This window comes from Lacerta agilis, chromosome 3 (assembly GCF_009819535.1).
Source record: "Lacerta agilis isolate rLacAgi1 chromosome 3, rLacAgi1.pri, whole genome shotgun sequence".
NCBI classification, from domain to species: domain Eukaryota; kingdom Metazoa; phylum Chordata; class Lepidosauria; order Squamata; family Lacertidae; genus Lacerta; species Lacerta agilis.
The window spans coordinates 23822928-23842604 of NC_046314.1; the positions used below are offsets into that span (position 1 = coordinate 23822928).

The window sequence follows — 19677 nt, forward strand, 5'->3', positions numbered from 1 at the left end:
TATATTCATTTATGCATAACAAACTATCACAGCACATTGACACCATTTTTAAAGCACATTAAAAAGGTCTAGTTTAGCGCTTACTTAATTTTTACAGGAGACATCGGAATTGGCCCACCGTGTCTTTTTTTTTTTTTAGCAGTTAAATTTATCTCTATGGTTTCAGGGTTGATACCGCAAATCTCCATCGGGCTGAGGAGCCATAAATATAAAAACAAAAAGACATCTACTGTATGAGGTGAAGGAGACCGCCAAATTCCTTAACTTGTGCCTCAGTCACTTACCATATGCGGTAGCTGGATATTAGCTAGACTATGAATTAAAGATTGGCTTAAATTAGCCAATTCGTGAAGGAGCGACTCATTTTGTTGCTCAATTACTTTGTTTTCTTCTTCTATCGTCTTCAGGTTGCTCTCCATGGTGGTAATCTGAAAGGGACAGAATGGTGTACAATGTAACAGGAAGCAGAACATCTTTAAAACGATGGGGGGGGGATGTTATGTCAATTATAACACTAAGTTGATCCAGAGTGTCCCTCTATGAGCGAGTGCAGATCTACTTGGCGGGTACAGTGCCTCTTTCGCTGTTCTATAGCTCATCCAACCTTCCAGAGCAGATTTCAGGGAGCAAAAAAACGCTCAGGAGGAAGGAAGAATCAGTGACATTCCGTTTCTGGCCTCTTCCTCTGGTCTGTGCCCTGTGAGCAGCGTTCTACTTATGGGTCATTCCACATCAAATCAACGCAAAAAAAACCAAGGGTTTTGTCACCAGCCATCTCAGATTTTGATGAAACTTGGTGTACACCCTTCCCTTATGGTTGAAAGAAACCCCCTTAATTCCACCCCCCTCTATCTCAAACGGTTTTAATTTTATAGCACTTTGAAGTTTCGTGTAAAATTTCAAAGAGATCTGATCACTGGTTATGGAGAAAAATAAATAAAATGTACACAAGGGTATCTTGTGCCGAGGGTCTCAAGAGGGATAGACAACATGGATTTAACGAAATTTTGAAGTGCTATAAAATTAAAACCATTTGAGATAATGGAGATGGGAAAATGGTTAAATGGCCTCTTCCCCTGCAGTACAATCTAGAAGTTCGGGGCACCACAGTTACTTTTTAGGATAAAAGGAACATGGCCAGTTGCGATTCAAAACAGTACTTAATGTCATGGATAGTTTGCTCCTTTGCACAATGTAGCATCTAGTGTTCCTGAGCAGAAAGCTTGGACCACTGATTTCTGGTGATCTGCCTTTACTCCCCACCCCCCACCCCAATATCATCCATATATAAGAGAGTAAAAGCTTTACATATTCATTTAGAACAAAATCCTTCTTTAACCTGATGGTTTTGATTATGATTTCAGGGGGAAATGTTTGCGGCTGCCATGCTAGGGAAGCAGTACCAAATTAGTTAATTTTTAACTAATTAACACATTAAGGAAAAATTGGGAGGGAAAAATAAAATAAAATATCCCCACAGAGTGCAACTAGCCTATTTATTTATCTTAATCCAGTCATGTAAAAAGCCATTGCATTTAGGACTTTATAAAACTGTTACCTGAGTTCGGAGTTTTATCATATCAGCTTCCATCTGGGAGTTGGATTCATTTAGTTCCTTTATTTCTTCATCTAACTGTTTAATTTCTTCATCATTTTCTATACCTATGCAATAAATAAATAAAATATATTAAAATATAGTTGTTATAAATCTGAGTTAAGCAACTGAGCCATTTCACAGTTTGAAGTCAGAATGATTACATCTCATGGAATATTCCATTTTGAGCAATGCCTTCCACAAGCTAAAGTAAGAATATTCTAAGGGGAATCAAGACAGTAGGAATCCAGCCGCTGGCAGAGTACCACACATGGAAGATTCTATAAGGCTTAATGGTACCCAGCTTTTCCCCCTGTTGCCCTGGCCCTGTGATGGGGCACTGGAGGGAGTGGCAGGTCTCTGCATACTCTCCACATTTTCATCCTACCCAACCTGTCAAAAAAGGCACATAGAATATAAGTAGTTTGCAAGGCACAGAGAGGAAGAACTGGATGGTGGTATGGAAAGCATGTACAGACCCTCCCAACATCCCACTGTGCCATCAGCATGCATAAGTAAGTGGAGGAAAGGGAGAAAACAGGGCAAACATCCAGCCCAGCTGTGAACCTTGACATTCCCATGGTGGAAAAGTCCTTCCACATTCAAAATTTAAACACACTAGTTCAATCCTTCAACCACAACTTCTATTTGAGCCCATTCGCTCGAGTAACAGAGTTTGATGGCTGCCCAATGAACTGTGGCATTAAATTCATATTTCCATTTAATGTGCACTTTTTAGAAAATGCAGACTGTAGCCGTTAGCTGGAGGTGGGGTGGGGAGATGACTGGAATCACCGAAGGTGGGGAGGAGGAATTTGACCCTCCTCACAAGCTCCTGATGAAAACCACTTCCCCACAGATGCTATTTGAATGGGGGGGGGGGCTCTCCATTAGCGTCATACAGCTAAGTTTTATTTTTTCTTGAGATATTTTTTCTTGTCTTTCTTTTATGTGAATGATATGTAAGGTTACTGAATTGTTGTTAGACATCTCGGTTCTTTTTGCTCATCCATAGCTTTTTGGCATAGTTTTGGGTAAAAACGCAGAGTAAAAATGATGAAAATAAAATTGATAAAAGTATCAATGCCAGATGAAGCGATTATATTATATGAGTTTTTCTGACCATACATAGTATAATGGAGCAGATTAAATATCTATGCCAAATGTATAACTTGGGTTAAAGACAACGGGATATTGTGGGAATTTTAGACTTAATGGTCCCGTTTTGATGGCCATGCTAGATTTGGGGACCCTCTTTCGTCAGTCTGATGAATGAGTACTAGAAGGAGAGGAATTCTGGTAATTACGAGTGCCTAAAGAACTTTGAGGGACCCAGGTGGCGCTGTGGGTTAAACCACAGAGTCTAGGGCTTGCTGATCAGAAGGTCGGCGGTTCGAATCCCTGCCACGGGGTGAGCTCCCGTTGCTCGGTCCCAGCTCCTGCCCACCTAGCAGTTCGAAAGCACATCAAAGTGCAAGTAGATAAATAGGGACCGCTCCAGCGGGAAGGTAAACGGCGTCTCCGTGTGCTGCTCTGGTTCGCCAGAAGCGGCTTTGTCATGCTGGCCACATGACCCGGAAGCTGTCTGTGGACAAACGCCGGCTCCCTCGGCCTATAGAGCGAGATGAGCGCCGCAACCCCAGAGTCGGACACGACTGGACCTGATGGTCAGGGGTCCCTTTACCTTTAAAGAACTTTGAGCCAAGGCTGCACTGCTTTGCAAACTTTCCTTGGAGTAAGATGCAATTAATACAGAGGGACATGCTTCTGAGTAAACTTCCATACGGTTGTGCTTCACATGAGCTTTCTGCTTTACAACGGCAGCACAAATCACAACATAGGTGTTCTCTGAAGCATGTTCAGAAGCTGATGGTGTAGCAGCAGCAGCAGCAGCAGCAGCAGCAAAATCACCACAGTGTTGTACACTGTAGCCTGATGCCACTTTATAGATTCTAGAAGGACTCCAAGATTGTGTTCAGAAAGACTCCTTTGTAATACCATAGAGAGTAAATTATTCTCACAGTGAGAAAGTGAAGTAAACAGTGATAGCTGCATTTCATTTAATCCACAACAATTAACTATTTACCATTGCTAGCCCTCTGCTTTATTGTAAGCATTTGTTCTCCCGACAGCTTTGCTCTCTTCATTGCCGATGTAGCTCTGGGGCATCCTGATAGACTGTAGAAAATAAGTGAGGAAAGAATTATTAATTGTAATAAGTCACGGATGTTCAGTACGTCAGCTATATCTATTACGGAAACAGAGTTACAGGGAAGTCTCTCTTGACTGCCATTGGTAAGGTGCTGGCTTCTGAAAGAGAAGAGGAACTGTTCTCAGACAAGAAGAGGAAAAATATAAGACAAAAATGAAAAAAAAAAACCTAGTTTCTTTTGTACACCATGGTGTGTCCCTCTTCTCTTTGTCTAATTGGCTGATGTTGCAATAACTTCATTCACTGCCTAAAAACACTGAAAGGTAGAAGAATGCTAGTTTTTCACTAAACAAACAAGGAGAATGGTGCCGATACATTTGCTTCATATACAAAGGATAGGGACTTATTTTTATAAAGAAAGCTGCAACTCTGGGGATTACAGCTCAACTGTGGGGCAGATGCCCATGTTCATCTGTCTTGGAACCTAGTTTTTCTTACCACATGACAAGAACACGCATTTCATATAAACCCAGTTTTAATAAATTAGAGTAGTTATAGTTAGAACACACACACCTTTTTGCAACAAATTTTACCCACGGCAATGAAACCTATATTTATCATTCTTATTTAAACTACCTCGAAGGAATAAATATGAACTTATAGCTTGTATCTTATCCTAAATAAGTGATACGCACCCTATTTTAAGCTTGAGGGATTGCAGCTGATTTCATTTCATTAGCAGGTTCAAATACAAATGTAGAAACACTTCCTACCATTGTGTAACAATAGGGCAGCTCCTGAAAAGTTTGTCACAAGTTCTATATGAGTTCTAATCAAAAATCGTATCACCATTCCGTATTTACAGAATAGTATTAGGGAAATTTTACTGGTTAGGAATTTGACTGCAGGGGGTTGGGCTACTTCTGACTCTACAATTCTGTGATTCTATGAAATATATTACTAACGGTATGCCAAGAGAACATGGCACAAAGTAAGGACCAAATTAGAGTTTTAATTGGTTTTTTACAGTGTTCTTTTTCTATAAAAAAGAGGTGTCAGTCAGAACCCACCATGTATAGTATATATATTTATGTATATTATGGGGCAGACTGGAGTGAAGGCACCCGAAGCCAGTCATAGAGTGTGCTTTGCCCCTCCAAGTATTCATCCGGGAAATGGTTTGGGAGGGCTGGCTGAAGAAATTTTGGTTCCCAAAGCAAATCACCACTGGCAATGGAACAGTGTCCTCCCCTACACAGTAAGCAGTAAGCAAGGTTATGGGGTGCATACACAGATCCCTCACGATCTACTAAAACAGGCATAGGCAAACTCGGCCCTCCAGATGTTTTGGGACAACTCCCATCATCCCTAGCTAACAGGACCAGTGGTCAGGGATGATGGGAGTTGTAGTCCCAGAACATCTGGAGGGCTGAGTTTGCCTATGCCTGTACTAAATGAAGCACCCACTTCATTCTTACTAATGGCAGGGTTAGTCCCACAGTCTGGTTAGAGGCACAAACCTTGGGGACTTGGCCTTTGGTTCAAAGCCTTTGGTACTGGTGGGCAGGGGAAAGGGGGACACTCCAACCTGGGTGAATAATCTACTAAATAAACCCAGAACAGAGAGGTGGTAGCCTGAGTGCACTGAAGGGAATGACAGCTTGTGGGTCATAGGGACTCCTAACTTCGCCCTTTAAGGACAGGAACTTGCAGGAATGGTGCTATTTTCATGGAAGGTACAGGTACTTTGCACAAATCTTTTGGTTCCAGGATCCTAGTAAGAGAAAGTATGGGGCACTGGGAGTGGGTGGGTTGCCCTAAACAAAGAATAGAGAGAAGCAGATAGGTTAAGGTGAAAGATGGCAACTGGATTGAATGACCCAGTTCTAGGTGAGCTGGTGGCCATCAAATTTTTAGTTAGTTCACTGTGTAGATAGCAAAATCACAGAATCATGGCCCATCTGATTTGTTGCATTTCTGTACTTTTGCTGATGTTGGGAAAGATGGAGGGCACAAGGAGAAGGGGACGACAGAGGATGAGATGGTTGGACAGTGTTCTCGAAGCTACTAACATGAGTTTGGCCAAACTGCGAGAGGCAGTGAAGGATAGGCGTGCCTGGCGTGCTCTGGTCCATGGGGTCACGAAGAGTCGGACACGACTGAACGACTGAACAACAACAACAACTTTTGCTGTATTGCTTGCTTTATTAATATGCTGTTAACTGCTTTGGAAGTCTTTGGGCCAAAAAACACAATATGAATGAACCACAACGTAACAGGTTTCCCCCCATGTTTTTATCTTACGTTTGGCTCATACTGTTGAATTGTAGGTTTGGGGACTATGGTGGGTTTGATAGTGGCTGGTATCTACTGTTAAGATAAGACTGACTGGGTATGTGGAATCTAACTGTTGAGTTGTCCCTCACTTTCTTGAGACTATAATCTTAGCACACACCTGAAACTTCTGAGCACTCTTTAAAAGATGTGGGGGGAAGACATGCCTTGCATGCATGTTTTTAATTTATTAAAGGCAAGTTATATTATGGAGAAAAGTGAAGGAACAGAAAAGGAAAGCAAGCTAGTTGTGCTTAAACTATTTGTTTGCTTTGATGTTTAACCCGGCAGTGTTTACTTCCGGGTTTCACCATGCACAGAAGCATTTTGCGCAGGTTGCACATGCGCCGAAGCGTGACATCGTGCTTCCACGCATGCGTGATATGGCTGCTCGGGTTGTGGACCTTTCGGGGTGCGAACGGCACCCCGGAACAGATTGTGTCCGCAACCCGAGGTACCACTGTACTGATATTTTCTAATATATTGCTCACAAAAACAAAGCTGGGCCAATTTAAAGCCTGGGTGAGGTTCACAAATTTAAATCCATTTTTTTTATTAAAAAGAAAGGAGTGTATGAGACTGACTACTAAGAAGACAGGGCTCAGATTAGATTCAGAATCTAATCTTAAACCATCACAATTTCATATACTATATGAATGCAAAGATTAGTCGCAATATATTAAGGAGATCTTCCATTTTCTTGCAAGTTATTTAGTTTCCTCAGGCACTAGAGGCTGGTCATAATAATTAGTCTGGTGGAATATAATAAGGATATAGATTTATAGGCAGACTTCATTTCTGTTTGTAGTGCTTTAGGGCATAAAATGCCAGCTAGTGAAGATAAATCAGATCTTATTTGCTTTACTCATAGGCCAGATTACTCAACTGTCACTTCCATAGATCATCATCATCTGAATGAAAGTTGGTTACTGTTTGGTGGAATACGCTATAATGGAATTTAGTCTCCTAATCATGCATATTGCTTGAGTCTGAAACGGACTAAGGATTCAATCCTGTCACCAACTGAATGTCGGTAACTAACAACGAATGAGCAAATGCATGACTTCGGTCTCAATGTTATTTGAGCTCTTTCACAAGAGGGGTGGGAATCTCCATCCCGCAGGCCAGTCTTGGCTCACCAAGGTGTCCATGTTGAGCTGTGAACCAATTTCCTCCACCTGGTGACATCAGTTGCTGGGTGCAGGGTCAATCCTTCACCAGCATGTTGCCTCAGCATGTGGGCTGCACTCTGACTCTCTGATCACTAGCTGGCAGGTAAAGGTAAAGGACCCCTGGATGGTTAATTCCAGTCAAAGGCGACTATGGGTTGTGGCACTCATCTTGCTTCAGGCCCAGGGAGCCAGCGTTTGTCCACAAACAGCTTTCTGGGTCATGTGGCCAGCATGACTAAACCACTTCAAGTGCACAGAGGACCATGATGAGTGCCTGCTTTTGAGGCTAGCGCTACTGAGTTCATTTCTAGGTTTATGCCACCAGCTTCTCTAATGATTTATTTTTCATGCTGCAAAACAAACTTGGGACTATTTTGTTACAAATTCCAGAAGAAGAATCTACCCTCTCTTTTTCGTCACTTGTGGCTTTGACATGTTACGCTAATTAGTAACACCACAAAACTAACTCCACAAGCAAATATCATCTTAACAAAACTGTAACATACTTGAAAGAGATGTGTAGCTGAGGTGAAGAGCTTGGGCTATATCTACTCTTCCAACAAAAAATGGTCTGGGAATGGTAGCATGTGGAGTGCTACCCCCTAATCATCAAACTACAATTTCCTGGGAAGAAGAAGCCAGTTAAATCTGCAGTGTAAATTCGTTTAATGTATCTAAGAAACTTAATAGGAGGACACCGTTACAAACATGAGGAGAGGCTGTTTCTCACATGAAGAAAATATAATTAGTGCAGAATATATGTGGAATAAATGTGAGGCTAGTTTTGTGCAAAGAGAGAAGAAAAGAAAGCATTGGGTTTGAACAGAATTTTAAAATAAATAGACTTTGGTGCACAAGGAATTAAAAGCAAAACACATTTAACTCCCCAAAGTCACTCATTGTTCTAAAATAATTCCATCCAAGAGAAGCAGCGTTCCATCGGATTATTTGTTGGTTGTATAGGATAATATGCATAATCTCACATTAAAAAGAAGCTTTTCCTTACTCACTCCTGAATCACAGATCCTAGATTACAAGTGGGATTAGTCTGTAATCCTGCTATGGTACGTGCTCTCTCTCTCTCTTGTGTGCTTTCTCTTAAAAGCCTAGTAAAACTTAAGTTGGTTTCCACAAAGACATACTAATTTATAGTTCTGCCTATTCTGGAAGGAACATTCACATGGTTGGAACAAGGCTTAAGAATCCAGGTGCAGATTCTAAACTGCAGATTCTCTAATAAAATCAACATAAGACTAAAACTATCTGCCTTGAAAGTTTATCAAATAAAAACCAAAGACTGGCACAAGGTACTTATTTGTTAATTTGCCTTAAGAAAACAATACTGGGGTTGAATCATTATTATAAGATTGATAGGCTCTAATTTCTTTCAAGGGTGTCATAAACATAAGCTAGGTAGTTCTATCTAGCTTCATACCTAAGAAATCTTGGTTGACTCTTTTTTCCACAGAATAACGTGTTAAAATTAATTTAAAGAGACTTGCACACCATGGCAAATGGAGAGCTTATTTCAAATAAGGTAAGTTAGGGGGGGAAACTTCTGCAATTACTTACCTCCTATGTGTAAGAAAACTACCACTGACATGTCCTGAACCATCACATCCTGGGGTTGGACATGACATACCTTCCGTCTTCACTGACTTCCAAGAAAACTGGGAGCCATTCAAATACCCATCCTTTTGCCTTTTAGTAGCTAGAGGGCATCCTGATGCACTACGGTGAGATGCATATTTCCCGGTTATATGACCCTGACCGTCACAACCAGGAACCGGACATCTGGATAGCAGATAGATGAAATAAACTTTATTGTCTTGCCATCATATACCTGGCAGCCTCTACAACAAAGTCAAAATAAATCTCACATAAAAAAAAGAACAACCATGCTTTATGGCTTAAAAGAAAAAGCAAACAACAACAACAACAACAAAAACCCACCAAGAACACCAACAAGAAATGCAACACAAACATAAAAGATGCTAATGGAATTGGGAACATTCTGCTAACAAGCTCTGTGTAAATGTAATGTAATGTTGACACAGTGGGATATGGTAACTTCCAATCTAGCAAACCTTTGTAACTGACCAGGTCTGCACATAACACTAAGACATGTTTGTTTAAGAAACCATGAATTAACCATAAATTGTTCCACAGATTACCGAAGGAACTTTGGCTTATTTCCCCCAAAGTTTGGTCTGATTTCCAGCTCCTCTTCCCTTGTGTGTTTGTAACATGGTGAATGTTGTGGAGTGGGGTGGCCAAACAAACCCGTTAAGGAAAGGCACTAGTTTCACACAGAGTGCCAAGCCATAAATGAAATAAACCAAGGTTTGTCAGTCAAGAACAAACCAAGGCTTCTTAATGTGATTAGTTGGCAGTAAATAGGCCATAGTTAAGTTGCTGCCATAGAATGCTAAGTCATAATTTAATAAACCATCATTTACTAAAGCATGGTGTAGTGTTATGTGCAACACCAGATTTGTGCCTCCCTGGGTGAACGTGCTTATTAGCAATAAGATGCCGGACTTTTCATGCAGACTTTGCCAACTGCTTTTCTAAAATAGGAAAGTCTTAAATTTAGTATTTGGTACCCAGGAGTTGTGATTAGAACTGAACGTTGTGTGCAGGTTTGGCTCTGCTTTTGTTATTACGAAACAAATACTAAAAAAACCCCTCTTATGTTTCTCATTGTATTTTCAATTGCCCCTTGAAATGGCAGCTTTAAAAAAATTCAGTGCGGGGGGGGGGGCAATGATCCTAGAGAGCCATACAATATTATAGAAAACCTCAAAGAGCTGGGGAGGCAAATGGTATGTTGTACATACAAAGAAAGCAGCTGTGTTGCACAGCTGCCCTGCTGTTGGCTATAGGAAGAGAAAGCATCCGTATGCTCTCCTCAAATTTCTCCCATGGCTAGACACAGAAAATCTGTGAGTGCCCGAGACTCTAGATTATAGATGGGCAACAGACTCATGTGTGCATATTCTTGATCAAAAGCACACAGCTTCTAGTTCATTTGTTCATTGTCTTCAGTAGAAGTATTTGGTCAGATGTTGAACAAATACTATGAAAGCTGCATTTAATTCAAATCTTTCCAGGCACATCTATATATACATATGTGTGTGTGTTTGTTTGTATGTATATGTGTGAGTGTGTGTGTGTGTGTGTGTGTGTGTGTATGCATGCATATATGAAGTCATACAGATTTAAAAACAACGAACTTGAATGTAGAAGTGTCTTATTGTCGTTCAAATATGTATCCAAGAAGAAAACAGGCAGAAGAGATAGCTGAGAATGTTCATAAGAAGTTGACTAGATTCATGCTTACCTAATTGGCTCTTGGTCTTCCTTGTCTTCTTTGCTTTGTACTATCCTGATCCCACTTTTCTTTGCTCGTGGACAACCAGAAAGACTGAATGAAAGAAATCAGTTCAAAACTGAACACCTTAATTCTAAAAAAAAAAATCTCTTAAGTGTCCTAGAGAATTAAACTTTCTGCAAACGTTACTTGCAGACAATATCCTTTCTGCATTGACTTTAGCAGTTCTATTCACACCACAAGAGGGAGCCCATGAATCATGATTTCCTCCTCACTGTGAATCGAAATTGCCTTCCAGGACCCTTATGGACCAAGACCCTTGGAAGACAAGGACAACTGTGCATTAAATCTCTTGTTAATAGTATCTCCAGCTATGACACTGATGGGCTTCAGAAGAACGCGAGTCGAGAAAGTCAGAAAGCTATGTGTAATTTATGGCCGAGGGGGAAGGGAAAGGTAAAACAGAGAGGCAAGTAGTGAATGAATCATTTAAAGAAGACACCAAAACCTTTCAAATTCCCTTTCCCCACGTTATATTATTTATTAACAAATGGGGGACGCCTTTCTGTTTTCTATAGCGGAACTGGAGGTTGTGATGCATTCCTTCTTTGAAACTTTAGGGCTGGTACTTGATGCAAATTGCACTGATCACAATATCAAGACTAGAATGTGGCCTCTCATTTTCAAGCAGGAGTGGTCTGCAATATGAATGAGGCCCAGGCATTTTGAGACCTACCATTATAACACATCTTTCTTATACAAAAAGATGTACAACTTATACAAAATCACGGTATCAATTACAGTACACATGGGATTGTTGCTTTCATGGCAATCTAAATGAGGGGAAAACAGCATTAGTTATCAGGCCAGCTCCCTTTTTGACCTTTATGTGTTGCTCATGCCTGAGTCTATATATGTACAACTTGTATATGTAGTCTGGGTCTTGCAGAATTAACATTCCCTAATTACATGGAGTCTAAGATCAAGCATGTTGTCAGCACACAGGCCCTGTGCAAACAGGCACAGCTAATGCATAGAGGGTAGGGGAGGAGACAGCAGGTTTAACCTCAGCTCCCCTCCACATATTCATTGAAAGATAATGTGGCAAAGTCCAGCGAAAAGCCGGAAGTCAGAAAGGGTTAGGAACCGCACATTATATGAACCGTATGCAGACCTGGTGCCAGAAGTGAGCTAGACCAGGCACTGGTCAAGGACCCAGTTGGCTCAGAAAGGTCCCCATTGGTCTTGCCTTGTTCACCACTCTTCCTGCTGGGCCCCCAGAGCAGTTTCAGTGCTGCAGTTGTGGTCGTCACCCACCATGTTTAATTAGTCCAAATGCACCAGCCCTATGCCTATAAATTCTTACAGATCTATTTTATAGGTATAGGGAACCACAGAACTTTATGACATTTAACATCTGGAATCCCAATGGGACCAGGACTATAGACAGGCCCTGTTCTGGTTGTGGTGGGTAAGTGGTGTTCTTTGGTGATACCGTGCCAAGGAACCCGTGAAGTCTGCCACCAGCCCTGATTATAGGGCTGCTGCAGAAAGGAGCATTTGCACCAAAGCTTCCCTCCACCCCTTTGTGTAGGAATGCAGATCCCATGACACGATATCATCACATTTGTGAGCTTTCTTGCTGCTGCCAATGAATGAGGTGGACTGGGAATGTAGAAACTTAGAACATAATTCTGTCATGACATATGATAAGTATATACCTACATATCACACAAGGAAGAGAATTTGACACAGGGACCATAGACCCATGGTGCATGTCAGGTGTAGTCCTGACTTTAGTTTATGAGAGGTCTTTTAGTAACTGGGACTTGGAAACTGAATCTCTTTGGTAACCTGATTCTAAAGGTGGGTTTTTGAACAAAATAAATCAGGATTCCTGGAGGCCCAAGTCACCTCCCAGCTGATCATGTTTGCTTCTTGTAACTTCTCCTAAGCTGCATGTGCACAATACATTTAAAGCACTCACCCAGCCCCACAAGAATGCTGGAGGCTGTAGTTTGCCACTCACAGAACTATAATTCCCAGCACCTTTAACAAACTACAGTTTACAAGATTTGGGGCTTGTGTGCTTTCAGCATATGGTGTGCAAACAGCCCTGGTCACTGATATATTATTTTAGAATGAGATTAACAACAAGGACTGCGTACACACTGTACATTTAAAGCACATAGCTTCTCCTAAAAAATATTCTGAACTGTAGTTTGTTAAGGGTACTGGGAATCGTAGCATAATCCTTTCTACCTGTGAACGTAATCCTTTCTACCTTTCTATGGATAGTGGGATGTGCTTAACTTACCAGTAACCAGACACAATTAAAGTAAGCACATTTTAAGGTTCTTTACATGATATGGATTGGAGCAGCTTGCATGTGGACCGTCTGATGTGGATGTGAATAAATATGGACTAGCTGAAATATCAAGTAATAAGAAAACAATTTCCATAAAGCTCCGGACTTTTAGCATATATGGTAGATTGTGTCAAGATTAAATCAAAACTTATAAGGCCACAGCAAGAAGTGATCTGTCTGCTTCAAATGTTATGTCTAAAATGAAACTTCCTAAGAAGCCATGGCTTGGATCTTGAGACTCTGTGAGCATGTCAAATGAAAGGATCCTCCTGTTGGCAAGAAGCAAAGGTGGGAGATGTTGATTTTCACTGAAGCCCCCTGAAAATCTTGCCCAGAGGTTTGGGGAACAGTCTGGAATAATGTGGGAGTGATGCAGGGGGCTGCAGGTGAAAGGAGGAACTGATGTAATCATCTTGCTCCATCTCAGTTGTGAATAGCATAACCTTCTGAAATCTTACAATGCTAGAGACTCTCATTGTTTGTCTGTTTCTGTTTTAGGAGCGTGGCTATCATGATCATTTATTTTTTTTAAGCCTTGAAAACTGATAATAATTCAACCATAACCATGTGCCCCTTTTACAAATTTGTGATGGTGCTTTTATATTGACATTTAGGTGTGCTTTTTTGTGAGCTGTCTCGAAGATCCGGTTGAAAATGCAGGTTGAGATATCATTTTTTCAAAAGACAAACAAAAACCAGGAAGTTCCCAAAGAAGTATCTGAAGTAATAAGTAGGGAGATAAGCACCTGTAGCAATGTTTCTTTTGTGTGAGGCCGAACTCCATGCGACAACAGTCACATGCTTGAAACAATAATTCCAATTGCTTTGGGACTTTTGAACCCTATTATAATGGTAGGCCTACCTTAATTTGTCTGTGTATTTGATGTGGCTGAATTTTGCTGTGGTGTTTGTTTTGAGTCTATAAATGAATTGTAACTTTTTATTTAATGTTGCCATTACCAGTTTTCAATATAATGAATTGTTTGTAGCTGAGTATCGATTTGTTTTGAGACTTACTCATTTTTACAATGGACTTAGTTGTTGGCTGAATCTGTTGTGAATACACACTGAATGCAGTAACTGAAGAAACTTGACAAGCACAGCTCCCCAATGCCCTTTGCTGGCGGGCCTTGTGATTCAAGACCAAGACCAAGGTGACCCATGAAATGGAAATCACTGTGATAAAGAGCTCAACATTTTACATACCTTCGATGTGAAGCATAATTTCCGGTAATATGCCCAGAGCCATCACAACCAGGTGTGGGACACCTAAAAGAAACAAGAGAGTCGTTTGAATAACTTGTTTGGGAGACATAAAAGCCTACATCATCAGAAACCTTGGTATTTGCCCAGTTGTGCTTGCAGTGGAAATTCCATAAAGCCTCTTTCAGTGAACATTTGCCAAGGATTAAAAAAAATAACAACACCCCTTCCAAAGGCCTATATAGTCAAGTATGATTTTTCCAGTGGCCAACCAGATGTGAAGCCCACAAGCACAAAATGAGTGCAATAGCGTTCTCCTGCTTTTGTGTTGAAAATGCTATTAATCACAACATAAATGTGCTTGTTTCTAGGTCACCCAGTGCTAGTTCCAGGTTTGGGGTGAGGGGTGGTGACTTTTGGACAATATTCTTTCCGTGAGCTCGCCTCCTTGTCTTTGCCATTGTTGCTTTCGTCCATTCACTTGCTTTTCCCTGTGGGCACCACCTCCCCGAAGGGAGAGGACAAGGGTGTGTGTAGAGATTTATTACCCCACCTCATTCCTCTGTAAGGGGATGAGGGCAAGCAACAGTAAGGGAGATTAGCAGCAGAGACTCCAGGGTTTAGAGTTGAACTCCCTACTGGTTTGAGTTTCTTGGAAGGTGCCTGATCATGCCAGACCCAGCAATCCCCTCCCCAGCCATCAGCTCCCCATATCTTCAGTATCAACAACAACTCTGAATTTGCAAACCCGCAACAGGAAAAGGACAAGATCTGCTCTGACATTAGTGTAACAATGGCAACATTACATGCTAGTCGTAATATTTCGCAGGTGATTCATGTACATCGTCACAGCCTCGCAATGAATGATGTTTATTTGGCTAGGAAGATTTCTTCACCAGAGGAAAAGTCCTTCTAGCAAGGCAGAAGAAAGCTTGGCAGGACAAAACACAAAAGTATACTGCCCTCTTGTGGGCAAAAGCCAAGATTCATTATTATTATTTTTTTACTTGTCTAATTACTTGAAAACTTTACACTGGATTGTCAGACTTCCATAATTTATAGAAAGCTCAACTGCTAGTATCTCTAGGAATTCACCATTTTACAGCCTAGAGAGTTTTACTGCCAAAAAACAAACAAACCCCCAAACAAGCCCGAGATCATTCAAATCCTGGCATCTATCTAGTTTAATAACTTTTTCCTCTGGATTTCTAAGTCCACTCTGTTTTTTCTGCTCTTCTTAGTAATCACAAATATTAAAGCTTGAAGGCAGAAAGTTCATATAGCTGAGGTTTGATTTTGATTTTGATTTTTTTTTAAAAAAAATACTGTGGTCCGTACATTCTTCCTTCCTTCCTCTTCTCTCTCTCTCTCCCATCCCACCCTCTCTTTCTCTCTTTCCATATCCCACCCTTGTCAGGATACAAAAATAAAGTGGGCAAAGTACCCCTTTGCAAAGTCGCATGCAGCATTTGCTGAGCAATGGAGGCAGGAGAAGGAGCTCACCCCACCTATAACGTGGCGTGACATTATTAGATCACGCAATGTCAGTTGGGGCTTGTGTCAAAAGAAGTTAGGCTCTGCGATCGCTTCTCACTTTCCCTGCCATGTCCTGTCGTAGTGTATAATGCCACTGCGCCATGTAACACGCCATCACAGGACAAAGCCACCCAGTGGGACAGTGATCTCCCTCACTTTTGGCAGGAAAGGTCCTGTAGGCCCGACTACGGCATGGTTGTCATGGCGATGCCACTGGTGTGACTGCTCTTTGCTTCTCCTCCCCTCCTCCCGCAACACTTTTTTTTTTTAAACTCTCATCTAGCGCACATTTTAAGAATCAACGCATGATTTAATTATGGCTTTCTAGCTCTTTAAGGCTGTGGTTTACCCTCCAGTCAAGAATCGCTTTCTTTCTTTCTTTTTACATTAAACACACTTTTCAGAACTGGAAAAGGTTTCAGTTAAATCTCAGAGAAGTCTCGTATTTTTTTTCAAATTCCAGTGGCTGCCGTGCAATTCCGTTTTGCCCCGTCCCTATGTTCTGCAGCACTGGATGTAAACCTCTGTGTAATTCAGAATTATCTCAGGGGTGTGTGTGTGTGTGTATGTGACATTTTAAAGATCCAAGCTTTCCCTCCACCATACTAACCAGCAGCATTTCTGCGAGTGGAACTTCCTTTGCTAACAAGCTGACAAATCTGAGACTGACCTAGAGGGCAACTTTTCATTAAGTAGCAAATCGCTCCCTTCTATAGTATTAAAAAGGAGGTAGGGGGAGGAAGAGATCACATTCATTATCTCAGTTCACGACTCATTTATTAACTTGGTATTAGATTAACTAGATTACATTTCCCCCACAAATTTTATTTTCAGGAGAAAGAATTGTAAGATGAGTGATATGTACCCCCATTCATACAGGCACTGCTTCCAACAGCATTCTCCCGGGCTACTGACAGAATGAATTATGTTCTCCTCACCTCACTTTGGGCTGAGTTAAGAGATTGTGACAGTGGGAAAAGAGAGAATAAACCTATGAACTGAGGAAGTGGTCAACAGACAAGTCCTTTCAGAAGCACTTTATGGTAACATATTGAGGATCCAAGTCTGTAAGAATGATCTTGAAAGCACTGCTTGCTACAAAGGCATTTTAAATTGAAAGCCTTTCTAGGGTTTTAAAAAAAATATTACTCAGAACTATAGAAAACTACTTATAATAATGAACTAATTAAGAAGTGCCTGCGTTCACATGAAAGCAATTTCTTGGTATTGTTTGCTGCACTGATGAACTGGTGAAGAAATATTAACAAAAAAAGCACATCAAAATGCAAGTAGATAAACAGGTACTGCTCCAGTGGGAAGGTAAATGGCGTTTCCGTGCGCTGCTCTGGTTCACCAGAAGCGGCTTAGACATGCTGGCCACATGACCCGGAAAAACTGTCTGCGGACAAAGGTTGGCTCCCTCAGCCAATAAAGCGAGATGAACGCCGCAACCCCAGAGTCGTTCGCGACTGGATTTAACTGTCAGGGGTCCTTTACCTTTACATTTTAACCTATATTTTATGCAAATACCCAGGATTGGCACACTGAAAAGAATACTGGGACTAATTTTTTTTTTGATGTGCACCATCAGTAAACACAGGTAAAATGCTCAGGCACTGGATGGTTAATCTATTTGTGGTAGAAAAATTAGAACTGCAATGGTAGGGCGTGTCATTTAAGGACGAAAAATTTTATTTTGTGAATTTGCTCAATGAGGGGGTCTAAAAATATGTAATTGCACATGAGGAATCCAAATCTGCAATTATTTTTATGATTGGTTGATGTTTAGCTTGGTAAATTGAGATTTGTTTGAAATACACTAAAAAAAAGCCAAAAACTCGCATTTTGAAGCAAAGTTAAAGTTTTTAATCATTTTATACAAGCAAAATATAAAGAAATTTTATTTCCAGCTGTAACAACATATCATCACTTTGTCTTATAACATCCTATTATAGTTAAAAAAAAAAGAATAACATTAATTGGAATTAATAACAAGTTTCATCAAGTCCTGTATTGATTCATTTCTTGACAAAAGCAGACGACCTGCTTCTTGGCCTCTCTGCAGCCTCCATGACTTGTTTCACACATCTTTCAATCCCTTGACCATGACAAGGCCACTGAGGAACTTGCATAGGCTTGTCAATAAATTCCTTTATTTCTGTCAAGGTCATTTTGCATGTTAATGGAGGTTCATAAACTCCATCAAACCAGTCTATCAACTCCAATAAGTTTGAAGCAGAGGTGTTTATAGAAGGTGTCTTCCTTAGACGTACTGAAAGGTCTCCAAATATATCATCATTGCCACCTCTCAAATCGATGATCTTTTGAATTCCAGCTCTCCTTTCTTCCTTATTATTTGAGCACAGCAGTGTCTGAATTAACATTTCACTAAATGCATACCACGCTGAACGCTTAACAGTCGGCAAAACAGCAGCCTTGTTTTGCAGTCTAAGCTGTTGCAATTGAAACAACAAATGACATGAGCCTTCTATCCACAAATGTTTTACTTTTATATTGAACCAACACGGATAGTACACACCAACAATGTATTCTACAATCAGCCTTAAATTATTGAGGTTTTTGCCTTTTAGGCCATGTTTGGAAACTCACAAGCGACAAAGTCTGTTTGCTGTTGTAAGCCACCTTACAATGAATTTGAATTTCAAATTCATTAGACAATGAATTTGAATTTCTTCAAATTCATTGTCTAATGATGACATCAATTTCTCCTGTGCTCTCTTTACTTTATTGTGGTCAACAACAAGTTTTGTATTCTCTTCAGTGATCAAGCCAATATCAATAAATGCAGCGGTGGTAATTGCAGCTGTGGCACGAAGACCAACACCGTATCTGATGGTCTGCATAGCAACATTAGGAATATCTAATGTATTGTACTGTTTCTCTCCATTAGAAGTTGAAGGAGCTGCTAAATCATAATTTGATTCACTTCCATCTTCTGTATCAGATTCTTTTTCATTTCCAACCCCGGAGGAACTTTCTTCATGTGATGGAAGTGAAGAAGTCTGCAAACATTCCTTTTTCTATTCAGCATCAGCAAGTCTTGTTCTCTCAACTTCTCATCGCTTTTGCTTCTTTATCAGTCTGTTATGTTCTGGAAAATCTGGCAAACCAATTTGGTGTGGTCCAATAGAACCAATATTGTTTCTCTGGCCTTTAATGAAAGCAAGTTCTTTCACTGGGATCTTCTTGTCTTTAGAGCATGTGCAATTAATGTGAGCTTCTTTTGTGCAATCTGTAGCACAGCCAAATTCAGAGCACATAATGATTTCACATTTGCAATTGAGAATGTCAAAGAGCTTGTCAAGTTTTGAAGCAAAGGCTTCTTTAATATCTAACTTGCCCCTTCCAAGAGATATGTTTTCTGCTTGCTCTCAACTTTCTTGAATCTTTGCTAATACTGTAACTCTTGAATTCACAACAGGGAAAACAAAAGAACAGTTTGCTCGTTCCCATTTTTCAAGTACTTTAGGCTATAAGTCTTTTGCAACACTGGCAGCTGGATAGTTTCTCATATCCTCACTTACTTTGTTCTCTCAGCAACAGCCCATATCTTAACATGTCTTGCAAAGTTGGTAATTCAGAAGGCAACATGTCTCTTCCACTTCCAATAAGGTTGCTCATATGTGTGAATGTTCCCTGCCTTGTTCTCTTCTTTGTAGTCATAGTGAAGCAGTTATCACTGGTTGTACAAAGCAAAAAAGAAATCGCATACCATTGTATATTAGAATCATAGAATCCTAGAGTTGGAAGAGACCACAAGGGCCATCCAGTCCAACCCTCTGCCAAGCAGGAAACACCATCAAAGCATTCCTGACAGATGGCTGTCAAGCCTCCGCTTAAAGACCTCCAAAGAAGGAGACTCCACCACACTCCTTGGCAGCAAATTGCACTGTCGAACAGCTCTTACTGTCTGGAAGTTCTTCCTAATATTTAGGTGGAATCTTCTTTCTTGTAGTTTGAATC

At 40.7% G+C, this 19677-nt stretch overlaps 1 protein-coding gene across 15 annotated transcripts in view; it reads right to left on the reverse strand.

Moving 5' to 3' along the window:
• The window catches only part of MYT1L (myelin transcription factor 1 like), a 264817-nt gene that overhangs the window by 1832 nt on the left and 243308 nt on the right, over window positions 1-19677 (reverse strand). For 14 of the 15 annotated variants that reach the window (XM_033143037.1, XM_033143039.1, XM_033143041.1 and 11 more), the window contains 6 exons: window positions 14161-14223; window positions 10596-10679; window positions 8825-9046; window positions 3681-3772; window positions 1559-1662; window positions 285-428 (listed from right to left, as the gene is read on the reverse strand). In XM_033143037.1, coding sequence (XP_032998928.1) covers window positions 285-428; window positions 1559-1662; window positions 3681-3772; window positions 8825-9046; window positions 10596-10679; window positions 14161-14223 — 709 coding nt within the window. The remainder of the gene's footprint in view (window positions 1-284; window positions 429-1558; window positions 1663-3680; window positions 3773-8824; window positions 9047-10595; window positions 10680-14160; window positions 14224-19677) is intronic. The other variant, XM_033143036.1, reaches the window with a different exon arrangement.